The sequence below is a fragment of the Centropristis striata genome, chromosome 15, assembly GCF_030273125.1.
Source record: "Centropristis striata isolate RG_2023a ecotype Rhode Island chromosome 15, C.striata_1.0, whole genome shotgun sequence".
NCBI classification, from domain to species: Eukaryota; Metazoa; Chordata; class Actinopteri; order Perciformes; family Serranidae; genus Centropristis; species Centropristis striata.
This window is the reverse complement of record NC_081531.1, coordinates 8,448,565-8,461,246: the sequence shown is the minus strand read 5'-3', so window position 1 is coordinate 8,461,246 and position 12,682 is coordinate 8,448,565. Positions and strand designations below refer to the sequence as shown.

The following is a 12,682-nucleotide window of genomic DNA, read 5'->3' as shown; positions in this document are numbered from 1 at the left end:
AACATTGAGGTTGATGTCAATGAGACACAATTGCACTGGATTGGTCCCCTGTGAATCCCTCATGCTAAAGTAGGCAATCTGAATCCTGTGTGGGAATGTGGACTATACCACAACTGACAAAATCTACAATATAGAGTAACCACTAAATTTACTGAATCACCGCTGATGCATCTCATCTTGCTTCTCTTAGTCTTTTTTTTTTTTTTTTTTGCCTTCGTCTCCCGCCATATTCCCATCCTGGAAGCTGTTCTTTGGTCCAGCCGCAGGATCAATACCTTGGGACAGAGGCCATCTAGTAGTAATGACAAACTAGAAAAGCAATGCAGAGAGGGACATGAACTAATGCTCAGTCACACACCCAGCCACCCAGCCAGTCTGTTCCTACAACCATTTATATTCCCTCTCGACATTCAAATGATGCACACAGAGAAGAGAATGGATGCATAACAAGCTGACAGCCTGTGTCTGTCCCTATGTATCTATATGTATATGTATACGTCTCTGAAGTTGATATGCATTTGCTGTCTGTGCTCATATGTATGCATTATGCATGTTAGTTTATGGTGCTATCTGCATTCTCTGATGGATGTAGGTCTGTTCTGTTAGCAGGCTGATGGGCTCTCTGTGTGACTCTCATATGTCTGTGCAGTCAAGTGTGTTTGCCGAGGAGTGGCCCTTTTTATAAGCCTCTGTTTATGGGCTCTGAGAGGCCACCGCTTGCCAATAATTGGCGTCTGGATTGCTCTGTAAGTATTTGGCGAGTCAGCCGGGACCGGCTGGGTCCAACGGTGCTCTGGAAAGGTCAGAGCGCTGCTGATTCGGCCGGAGGTGGCAGAATGACAGGGAAAGAAAAGCATATGATAGAAGAAAGAAGGAAAGGACGATCAAGATGAGAATTAGATGGTTGCGAGAGTGAAAATAGGAAGACAATGAAGGAAGGTATGCTCTGAATGCCAATATCACAAATCATGTATTCTTAAGGGGCTTTTCAGTCAGCACAGCATTCGCTCCCCTCTGTCCTTAGGCCCTCAGAATGAAAATGTCTTTTCTTGTGAGAATGTTGGAGATGTCCTTATGCTAAAATTGTCATGTCTTCCTCTCCTCTCTCCTCCTTCCCACCCTTCCCTTCTGACTAGTGATCCTGAGTCCTTTCGGCCTGAACGGGACACTGACCGGTCAGTCGTTCAAGATGTCAGACCCACCCACCCAGAAGCTGATCGAGGAGTGGAACCAGTTCTATCCCATCAAACCCAGCACCAAGGAGGGTATATCGGAGGACAAGACGGAGGACATGGACTGGGAGGATGACTCTCTGGCCTCCGTGGAGGTCCTCGTAGGTCAGTTTTTTAAAATCTATATGATTTTACCGACCTGTTTCAAATGCAGAGCTGTCTGCTTTAGTTCCTGAACATTCTGCCTGTGTGTGTGTGTGTGTGTGTGCAGGTGGTGTGCGGATGGTGTACCCAGCCTGCCTCGTGCTGGTACCCCAGTCAGACATCCCTGTTGTGGCCCCTGTGGGGTCCTCCCACTGCACTGCCGTCTACTCGGGTGGCCACCAAGTGCCTGCTTCCCAGCGAGAGCCCGCCATGTCTCTGGTGACCCTCACCCCTCCCACATCGCCTGAGGAGGCACAGACAGGTAGCGGAATAAGCGCTTCTTACCCATTAAGTCCACAGGAGGAGGTTTGTTTTTGAATCTGTATCTTTAACGTTTTTTCTCAAATGTCGCTCTTCCCCTCCCCAGTGGACTCCCACTCGGCCCAGAAGTGGGTAAAGATGCCTTCGTCATCTGATGCGTTCAGCGTGGACAGAACAAGTCACCACGGAGGCAAGATTCCACGCCGGCTAGCCAGTCAGGTGGTGGAGCGCGTCTGGCAAGAGTGCAATATCAACCGAGCCCAGAACAAGTAAGTTTGTTCTCGTCTGCAGAAAGTAGCACAGATTGATCAGCCAAGATATAAAATAAATTGAGCCTGAAATGTTTTCTGTGTGTATTGAGAGTTCTCTGCATAATGAAAACATCCGAAAATGAATAAGAAGCAATCCCTATAAGAATCAGTCAGTTATTTATCATATCATCTACTGATATATGCTTCACATTAGCCTTCTCGTGCCAATACTAGAGACTCGTAGCAACTCCAAGCTGTATTTAATGCAGGTGTTTGAATATGAAGCAGATAATTGCCTTGTGGAAAGTGTACGTTCTCACTTACTCTTTCTTGCTGAATGAGCAGTTCAAGAGTAAACATCAGGTTTAGACGACTGATAGTGCAATCATCTCTGCACACAAATACAGTAGATTGTTATCAGCAGAGTAGGAGGGTTACAGTTCATGTAAATGAAGCACATAAGCATACAGATAAGACACAAAAACAGCATCCATAAGAGTATCTATTCACCTGTTTTCCTACTTATCTTGTCCTCTGTAAAATCATCAACAGTATGTTGAAACAATTTACGGACTCTCATCTCAGTAGAGAGAACCAGTCAGCCTCTCCTGACGGTACTTGGGTTTTTTTTTTATGAGCACTCACAAGTTATTGGTGTAACAAGCTGAGTAAAGAATAGTGCAGTTGTGCTGCAGTGTTCAAGCACCCTTGGAAAGTTGGAAATCTCATTTTCAGTTTAAAATGATACAATTAACCCAACTACTTCAACTGCTTCTAGGTTTTACACAAGCACAGATGCCGTGCCTGCTTAGTTTTTTTAAATAAACTTTGAAGGAGGTGTGTTTTGCATCCGAGTGAAAACGGCCAATACTTGAACATTCCCTTAAATTATTTTATTTCATTTTTTAAAATCTGTTTTCCTGCTTTCACTGTGCCTGAATTGACACAGTTTTCCATAATGTTTATACATGAACCATACAAATATACCAGAAAAACCTGGATGAAAATAATAATTACTAGTAATTAAAGTAAGGCTTAGCTTGCAGTTTTGTCACATGGTCTTTTGTTTTATTCACCATCAGTGAATCTGACACATTGGGAGCAACTCGGGATCTGTTGCCCCTTGACCAAGCACAGAATGTCGGCTGGAGTTAGCTGTTGGGCTTGTCAGACAAAGTATTATTGCTCCAAGCAGGACGATGAAATCAGTCTCAGCACAAAGCTCTTCCCATTTGCTACTTCATACCTAAGGAACATAAGAAAGAGCCATGCATTTTTTAGGATTTAGTTTCACAACTTTAGGATTTGTGTAAAAAAACAAAAAGAGTATCTGCCTATTGACATAATTAAAACTCCATGAAAAAGGTGAAAATAGCCATTAGTGCAATTGTGATTTTAAGTTTTCTTAATTGCTGTTTTAAAAAAAATAATTCTGTCTTCTCCAGGCGGAAGTTCTCCGCGGCAACCAACGGTACCTGTGAGGACGAGCTGACGGAGAAAGCGGGAGCATGGGATTTTGTGGAGCATTCACAGAGGTCATACTGCAGCTGTTCCAGGTCAGTCACTTCCCATGTGGATGTACACTATGTGCAGGTATTGCTCATACGTGTGTGTGCTCAAAGACATTTCAAAGAGGTTATACGGTGTCAATGGAGCTTTGAACACCGGCACAGAGGGCCGCAGTCAGCAAAATATCTGCAAGTTATATCCACGTCTAGACTTTGACAAGCATATTATTCTTCATATTTTTCAATTTATCACTATTTTGTCTAAGTGACAGCTTTGCCGGGGCCGAAACCTCTGCTGGGCCGTGTTTCTGTAAGTCAGACATTTTTATTCCCGCGCTGATGGGAATAATTTCAGGGAGAAAGAATAGCCTGACCTCTGATGGAGCACTTAAGGGATACTACTGTGGTTAAAGGAGTGCGGGTGCATGTTGCAGGCTCCTAATATTGATGAATTTGCTTTGCTTTTTAAGGTAATTTATGAATTAGTTCATATAGTTATAGTATAGTTTATAGTTATTTGTTAAAATGCCACTCATGTTTTTATCTACTAGGACAGATTTGCAGTTGAGGCAGGGAAAGGCTACTGTGAGCATGAACCACATCTCAAGCACCCATAACAAGCATAAACTATAATGTACATTCATACAGGCGTGATTGGTCGTTTGACATTTTGAAGGCATAGTTTAGATTTTTTGAAGTGTGGTTGCATGAGGTATTTATCCATAGTTAGTGTAATATGTACAGTCGGGGGTACCGACACAGAAGTTAAACAATGTACTGCTGTGGATGGGGAGAGAAAAAAAAACATTTTTAGACAAGAAGAAAAAAATTAACATCACTTTATGTGTATGCTATATTCAGCATATTTCCCCGCTCTACCTTGTTGTCAGACTGCTCTTTCTGACGGGGAACTGAGACCGTTTGACAAAAACAGTAATTTTACCTTGCAGGACATGGAAGTTGCTGGTCTGCGATTGAGTTTTTTTGTGTTATTGTGTGACTTTGACACAAAAAAACTCACCGATCGAGGCAGCAGGACACCAGCAATTCTCATGGTCTGTGAAGTAAAAATGACTGTTTTAGTCTGGTGGCTTTGAAGCGAGCATAGATGGGATATAACATTTTTATTTCCCCACTGGGATTTATGACTGAAAGGCTCAAGAGTGAAAATTTTCAAAATATACCATACACTAAGACGAATTGTTTTATTTAGTTTTTTTAGTTCAGGCGGCTGAAATATGTTTTTCTGCTGCCCACGACCACAGCAGTACATTCCTTAGCTTCCGTGCCAGTACTCCTGCCTGCTTCTCCAAACTTCACACCTGTGATTTTTTGTGTGACTCTTTTCTAAATTCAGACTCATGGAAAGGTTGATTTTAATAATGTGATTGCTTTGTCCTTTATCGTCACATTGGTATTTAATGACCGTCTTTGGGACGTCTTTCCTAAAAGAAACAGCAGTCCGCTGTCCCCTGCATCCTTCAGTCTTCTTATCATCAGTCTCAGCCAACCACAGTTGTAAGCAGCTGCTTTACTCACATGGGTACATGTAAACACAAGCTTGTGCCATCCACTGCAGACTGCAGGTCCAATCAGTGAGCCGGATACCAGCATGCTTGACTGGCCTACACAAGGGGAGCCTGAACCAAAATCCATTAGACCGAAAGAAAATTCTGAATCACGGTTAATGAGCAAGCACTACCTGAAGTGGAGTTTTGATTGGTTGATACCATGCAATGTGGGCATATTTCCATTGGGGAATCCTTTGCACTCGGCTTTTTTTTTTTTTTCCACCTAGGGAGAGGAGAGCCGGCTTGGGCCGTAGACAAGTACAGAGTGGATTGGGCCAGTCAGCTGGAGCATGTTAATTTGTTGGAAGCCACCCAGCACTTTGGCGACACAGATATGGGAAGCTCTGCGCGCTGCCAGTTTTAATGGCCATTAGCTTTGTTTTGTAGATGGAAGCCTTCCGTGTGTCTGCTTATCTTGACATCTAATTGTCAGCACACGCAAGTACCCCGGCCATTAAAGAGACACTGCTTCCTCGTCAACACCACAATGTATAACCGCAGCAGTAGGCTGAGTGGGGACCCAGCAGCGGAGAGGCTAAAGAAACACTGATTGTTGACACAAGAGACACACAGTAGCAGGGATAAGAGAAGGGGAAGGGGGGGTCGGCTCAGGTTGGCTGCTGGCAGGTGAGCTGGTCTCAGATCAGGTAGTCCACAGGGTAACCAGCAGATCCTGATGACCCCAGTGAAGTCTTGATATGGTGTATTCTGGTGTAATGCATCTGATAAGGCACATTTGAACTAGCTGAACAGGCAACAGAGCTAAGACCGAGATAATATTTCTTTTTTACCGGCAGCACTTGGGTTATTTGCGTTATTGATTTTCTCTTTGTATGTTGTGTAAAAAGGCAATCTACAGGCTTTTAGGAGATGCATTGTGTTCACGTCATGAGATTGAGTGTGAATAATAAAGACAACAATGAATGTGCATTGAATAGCATTTGTGGATTAGATGTAGCAGTCTTATACTCAACTTAATTGTTGAGTGTGTTCTTTGCTAATTGATTTGAGATTAATTAGTGGTGCCGCCGAGTTGCAGGTGAGAGTAATTGAGTTAATGTTGTTTCCTCGAAGAAGCACATTTGAGGATTTAGAGGAAGACTTATACATAAGCTGCAAAAGATCTCTGTGCATCATGAAAATGAAAGATTCTCATTGTGCATCCGAATGTTTTGATACTATAGATTACCTCTTGCTCTGCTGCCGTGTTGCTAGTGTCACATGTGCCTTGTAGTCTCACTATAATCCCCTGTTCGTCTTCTCCCCTGCAGATACAAATCGGTGAAGCAGCGAACAGGCAGCACCCCAGGCCAAACTCCGTCAGCGGGCCAGCCCTCCCAGCCTCCTACCAAGCACAAAGCTGGGGGAGAGAAGCCAGAGAAAGGTGACAAGCAGCAGAAAAGACCCCAGACGCCCTTCCACCATCGCAGCCTGACCAGTGACGACGCTTCAATAGAGGCCGAGGCAACAGCTGGCCAGAGGCTAGCCATGAGGGGCCAGGACGGAGGAAGATTCTCTAGTATACGCTCTACGGATGTGTCCGGCATCCAAAAAGCCCCCCAGCTCCACAGTGGGGGGGTCAGCGCTGGGCCGTCAGAACAGGCCAACTCCCCCCAACCCCCACCACTTAGCCCCCACCCCTGCGAGCGCGGCGAGGAATCAGGGGAGGGCATGAAGAACCCTTCGACCCCAAACAGCCAACACTTTTACCAGCCACCCCCGGAGCCCTGCCTGGTCGGGGTGAAGGGTGGCGGCGAGGAACCCGGAGGGCCAGAGGGTCTGAATCAGCACTTCCACTCCCATCACCCCCACTCCCACCCCGGAGCTTCGACCTACTCTGAGCCTCCTGAGCCCACCGTGTATGTGGGCGCAGCGGTCAACTTGGAGGAGGACGGCTCCCACGCACCATGGAGGTTATTCAATCTACCCCGCAGGAAAGAAGCCGATCTGCCCACGCCGCTGCTGCCAGGGGACAAGCTGCGGGACGACACCTCAGCGTCGCAGGACAACCTGATGTCCGTCACAGAGTGAGTGACACCTGCCAATTAACAGTCACTATTTGATGTCCTCTCTGTCAACCCTTCAGCCCTTTGCAGACTGACTAAGCAGTTAGGCATCCAAACCCTCCATTTCCCACCTCTTCCCCTGTTACAGGCTGGCCCCAGGCCGCTTTAGAGCACTCTCAATAGTCCAGAAAAATTGTTTTTAAAGTAATGATGCAAAACCCACCTCGGTGCCCCTCCCTCATCCCTCAGCTGCAGAATGTTCGGTATAGCGCTTAGCTGCATACAGCATGTTAATCTCTTGCTATGTGCCCTTTTGACATCATACATCACCAATGTGCAGGGCCAGCAGTACTCATCGATTCCCACACACACACACACACACACACACACACACACGCACATAGATGCCAGAGCTCGAAATGAGGACGAGTAATGTTAGGAAGAGATGAAGAAAAATCTTTTTTATTGTAATGCAGTAGACACTGAAGTCTCCTAGCGATCCGTTTGGCATCCACTGGAGAGAGACTTGCACCAAAAAAGAAACTGGTAGCAAGGATGAGGATCACAGATGGACAGAGTGTGAGGGCTCGTCCAGTGTGAAGGCAGGCAGAGTGACCAGCAGGTCGCAGGGTGGCCACAGCGGGGAATTATCGGCGGGGTTATGCAATCCCAAGGGGCCAGCCGCTCGGGATGGCTATTCTAGTGAGCTGTAATCCTCCCGGCCACAGCTCTGAATGGCGGCTAATCTCCGGCCCAGGCCACTGCACACCATCACCTCACATCAGAGCCGGACAGGCATGACGAGAGGACAGAGGTGCAGAGAAATATAGGAGGCAGCGAAGGGGAGGGATAACACATAAGTTGGGTCAGTCCCTCCTCTCCTGCAGAGCGGCCAGTAGTTTCCTTCTTCCCCCCTCCTTCCCTGTCTCGTTACATATAAAGGAACAAGTAGGCCACAGTCATAGCCACATAAGAGGTTTTGATGAGCCAAGTCACAGTAACAAGTGATACATATGTCAGTGTGTAAGTGTATGAGCAGTCAGTGCTGCAGTCACCATGTCTCCATAAATCTGCTAGAAATGTAATTGTCTGACAACAAACATGATGCATCCAGTTCTGCTGCATGACAGCTGTCAGAATTGTTTGCAATCACTGCCATTTCTGTTTCTGCAGATAAACATGGTAGCAGCTACGACATATGATATCAGGCCAATACAGAGCAGCTGAGGGATGTCCCTATTGCCAAAATAAAGAATGGTTTGAAGTAGTTAGTTTTCTAATTCTCAATTCAGTTCTTCTGATCAGACTGTCTATTCAATTGAATTAAATCTATAATTGAAATGTAGCACTTGGAAGTGTCCATCTGGGATGAATCGTGGTGTCACTTGCTGCTGAATGGTTAATCTCTTTGACAGTCATCTAAGGCGACTCACACCTCAGTGTTTTTATTTCCCCAGGGTGATGTCCACTTCTAAACAGCCCCTGAAGGTGTCTGAAGAACGCATTCAGATGTATCGAGCCAGGAGGAACCAGTACCTATCTGCTGCCATAACAGACGGAGATCACGAACCGGAGGTGGACCCCTACGCCTTCGAGGAAGGAGATGTCAAGTTTACATTCTCCAACAAGAAGGATAAATCGGGAGGGGAGCGTGAGCCAGGGAAGAAACATAAGGTAAGTCGAGGAGTGAAGAACGTTTCTGAGCTGGAGTCTGAGCCTTGCAGCCTTTTTTTTTGTGGCCATTTTAAGGCTTTATTGATAGAGGGAGAGATACGGAAAAGAAATGAGGAGAAAGAGGGGAAGGCATGCAGGATAAGGCTCTACTGGGACGTCCCAGCCTTGCAGTCTTTAATGGTTTTATTCCTCCTGTTAAATGCTCCCTGTTGCTCATTTTTGCTGTGGACTAGAGCATTAGATGGAGGCCAGGTAAAATCATTTAAGGCCATGTTACATCTATCATATTTTCTCCTACATGTGTAATGTCATCTGAAGTTGAAGGATGAACATAAACCAGGTTTTTTCAACTTGTTTCCATAACAACAACACTATGCTTACTCTTTCCTCTGCATCTTATTTGAACATACTCTGATCTAAATTTGAACTTCAACCACAAAAAACTGACATGGTATTCAGGACACGTTTCTTAGGGACTTTAAGTCAAGAACAATTTATGATAAAAACTTCGCACTTAGGACTACAAATACTCCAATTAAGTGTCGACTATCTCACAAGATATTTAAGCCTTGTGATTCAGCTCAGATTAATCATTTAATAGCGTAGCTAGTATTAGAGTGGAATATTTATAGAGCTCTGCTGCCACTTGTAATGCTGGTCATAAACTTTAACTTTTCCATTTACCACTCTGCCATTTCTTGATTGTGACTAGTTGACCTGAAAAACAGTCCATGTCGGACTCCGCTCTGCCTACAAATAAGCCATGCACACGTCTTTTCCAAGTTGGCTGCTTTCAATCCAGCCACACCCCATTGGATTTAATGGTGCTTAGCAGTGTGAAGCCTTCCAAAAAGGCAGCATGGAGAGTAACCGCTTCATTCCCACCTTCCTCATAAGTTGCCCGGAGCTGAAAAAGGGGACAAGAGGGCTGATTTTAAGATCAGGGAGCAGGCGAGGTAGAAAATAGGCCATGAGCATCCTCTGTGATACTGCACTAAAAATAATTGTACGACTGCTTTTTTGCATACATCCGCTTTCACTGCCCAAGTTAACCGAACAGGAAGCTATCCCTGAATCTCCATTGTTAGCTGAGCCTAGAGGAACACCAAATAGTTAGCTTGTCCAATTTCCTTTTATGTTGTTGTGTTTTTCCTATTTGATCTGCCTACTTCCTCCTTCCCCTTAACACCGTATTCCTCTGCTCTGCCTCAGCCTCTGGGGTTGTTGGCTCCGTCTCCAGACAAGGGCCACCTGTTAGCTGTGGATCGCCCCCAGCATTGAAAGGGAGATTCAATGTGTGTGTGTGTGTGTGTGTGTGTGTGTTCATTCCTTGGCTGCATGTTTGCAGCAAGCTTCACGGAGCCTGGAGTCTAACCACGGCAACAAACCTGGCTCACTGAACCATTAAGCTTAAAAAGCACACTCAAATATTTTGCTTCTCTTCTGTCCCTCCGGTCTGTGCTGGTATGTAAGGGTGAAGGCAGCTCTCAGTGGAGTGAAGAGTCCCTGAAGAGCAGTCTGTGCAGCGGAGCCGTTCCACTGTCTTACTTTATGGCTTGTGTGTATAACCACCACATGCGTGCGGGTGTTCTCCTCCAATTCTTACGTAAGATTGATAATGGGGCCATTTACTGAAGCATAATTTTATTCTTTGAGCACCAAGACAATTTTCTCAAGGTGAAAACTTGGGATTTTCGTAATTATTCTAAAACAATTCACCTTTGTTAGACACTTTGGAGCTTGACAAACGTCTGCTTTATTAATCGCTCATCAGACTGTTTAACCACTTACTGGCAGCTCACTATCGAGGTGCAGAGACCCAGTGTGAACTGTGCATGATCATCTCCAGTGATCTGGCTAAAAAATCCTCAAACTGGACCGTTATTGACTCTGCTGCACGCCATGTGACACGTGTGCTCTAATGGACTGTCATCTGATCATGATATCGCTGCACAGAAGTGGTACATCTATGTCAGAGCTCGCTGAATTATGAAGTGCAAGGTACATGCACGGAAAGAGCCTCAGATGAATGAGGTGACTGAGCGAGTTGGAGGGGAAAGGCTGATGGGATGCTTTTAATGCAGACAGCCTTGGAGTCGAACAAGCTTTTGCAATATGTAAAGACTCCACACATACACACAAGGCCAGGTTATTGATAAGGGGTTAAGGCATCATTACCACCTATGGATTGTGGCCTTGCTGCAGATGTTGTGCGCTGCTGTGGATTGGTCCTTTAAGAGAGACAGATTAAAGCCTGCGTTACTCAGAGAAAAGCCCTGGAGCGTAATGAAATCAATGGCTGGGACATAACATTCCTGTTCCCCAAGCTAGAACTGCTCAGCACACAGTGTACACACAACCCATCATAAGAGCACGTACACGCACATACAGAAGGCCAGCCCTCCCAGATATTGATGTCTGGGTGGGAACCTAAGAGGCCATTCCTTGGATCATGATTTTGCTCTGATCCACACTGGAAATCTCATTTGCCACAGCAGAAACAAGGAGCCCCTGTCCACTGTTCTTCTGTGTCTGTCCAATTGTCTCGTCCATTATTGCTATTATCGCTATTATTTATTATATTGTAGTATTATTATTATTATTATTATTATTGCTTTGATTGGAGAAAGGAACCGCCTTTGTGGGTTGAATCTGGCAGTCTGATGTTGTTGTTTTTTTACTAGTCTGTATTGTGATTTATCCCAGCTCTGGTCCAGTCACATTTATTTCTGTAGTTTTTTTAATCACAGTTATGGGCTCAAAGGATTTCACACACCCACGTTTTAACACCGTAATGAAGCGGGCTCTGCTCAACCACAGGCCCTCATTAAAAGCAGAATGAGTAGGATTTGAAAAAAAACATGTATAGCATGTATGTATATAACAATGTATAGACTCAAACAAAATAACTCCTTCTAAATCATCACTTTTGACCCACTAGAGTGGTGTTTGTATCTGCAGAGAGACTGCCCGCCATAAAAACATCAGCATGAGATTGTGTCATATTATTATAAACAATGTATCTGTCTGGACTGTGCATTCTTCTTTTTTTAATCAAATATTCACTGTGTGATGGATCTGTACTGGGTTATATGTGTTTTTATCTAACCGACTGGTCTTTCTTTGTCCTCACAGGGTGAAGATGGAGGAGTTGGTCCGTCAGATGGTAAGGAGCCTCTTTATTTCCTAACAACCATTACTGCTTTGTGTAAGACTTGGCCGCTGTCACACAAACACATATAGTCACACTGATATCCTCAGAAGACCCAGACAGTCGGGCCAAAGGGTGCATGTTGCATCTTGGTTTATTCAAATGTGGGGACTTGGCATCCTGAATGAAACTTGTCGGTTAGACTTTCAATTCAGTCTCCAACAGTATGTTAAAAGGAGCTACAGTCATTCACTAAATATGGAACATTCATTCACGATCATCCTTAATTCAAATTTCATATAACAGATCTGTCATGCCACAAGAATTTCAATAATTGAACTGATGGAGAATCTACTTTCTGAACCGATTGGATAGAGAGCAAATTGAGGCCAACCCGGGTAGTCAGTTAGCATAAACAATCATAGCTCAAAGCAAGAGAGTTCCTAAGCACCCAATATAAACATGAATATTTTATTATTAACAGTGGGTATGTTTGTTTATGCAGATGCTCAGCGGGCGGCTGCTCACAACCGCATGGCCTCCACCAGCCTGATCCACGAGACGGACCTGGTGGTGTCCATCAACGACCTGGACAACCTCTTCAACTCGGACGAGGATGATCTGGCGGTTAGTAGAGACCTTGGCTCACACGGCAATAAATATCTCATTACACCCAGCGTGGTCTGGCACAGTGTTTGTGCGTATGAGTGTGCGTTTCAACTGGCGTGCGTGTGCCAGAGCAGTGTCTTCACTCTGCCCATCATCAGCTGACAATTCTCACTACCCACTTACCAGTTACTCTAAGAAAATGTCATGTGCGATACTGACTTGCAAGCCCCACAGGTGTGAGAAATATAACAAGGATGAATTTAGAGCAGTGTTAT

General features: G+C 45.0%; 1 protein-coding gene across 1 annotated transcript in view; it reads left to right on the top strand.

Annotated features, from left to right (window-relative positions):
- The window catches only part of med13a (mediator complex subunit 13a), a 91,543-nt gene that overhangs the window by 51,685 nt on the left and 27,176 nt on the right, over positions 1–12,682 (top strand). The window contains exons 6-13 of the mRNA XM_059351653.1: positions 1,137–1,337; positions 1,444–1,638; positions 1,744–1,906; positions 3,334–3,444; positions 6,239–6,994; positions 8,431–8,647; positions 11,783–11,813; positions 12,304–12,425. Of these exons, the coding sequence (XP_059207636.1) occupies positions 1,137–1,337; positions 1,444–1,638; positions 1,744–1,906; positions 3,334–3,444; positions 6,239–6,994; positions 8,431–8,647; positions 11,783–11,813; positions 12,304–12,425 (1,796 nt within the window). The remainder of the gene's footprint in view (positions 1–1,136; positions 1,338–1,443; positions 1,639–1,743; positions 1,907–3,333; positions 3,445–6,238; positions 6,995–8,430; positions 8,648–11,782; positions 11,814–12,303; positions 12,426–12,682) is intronic.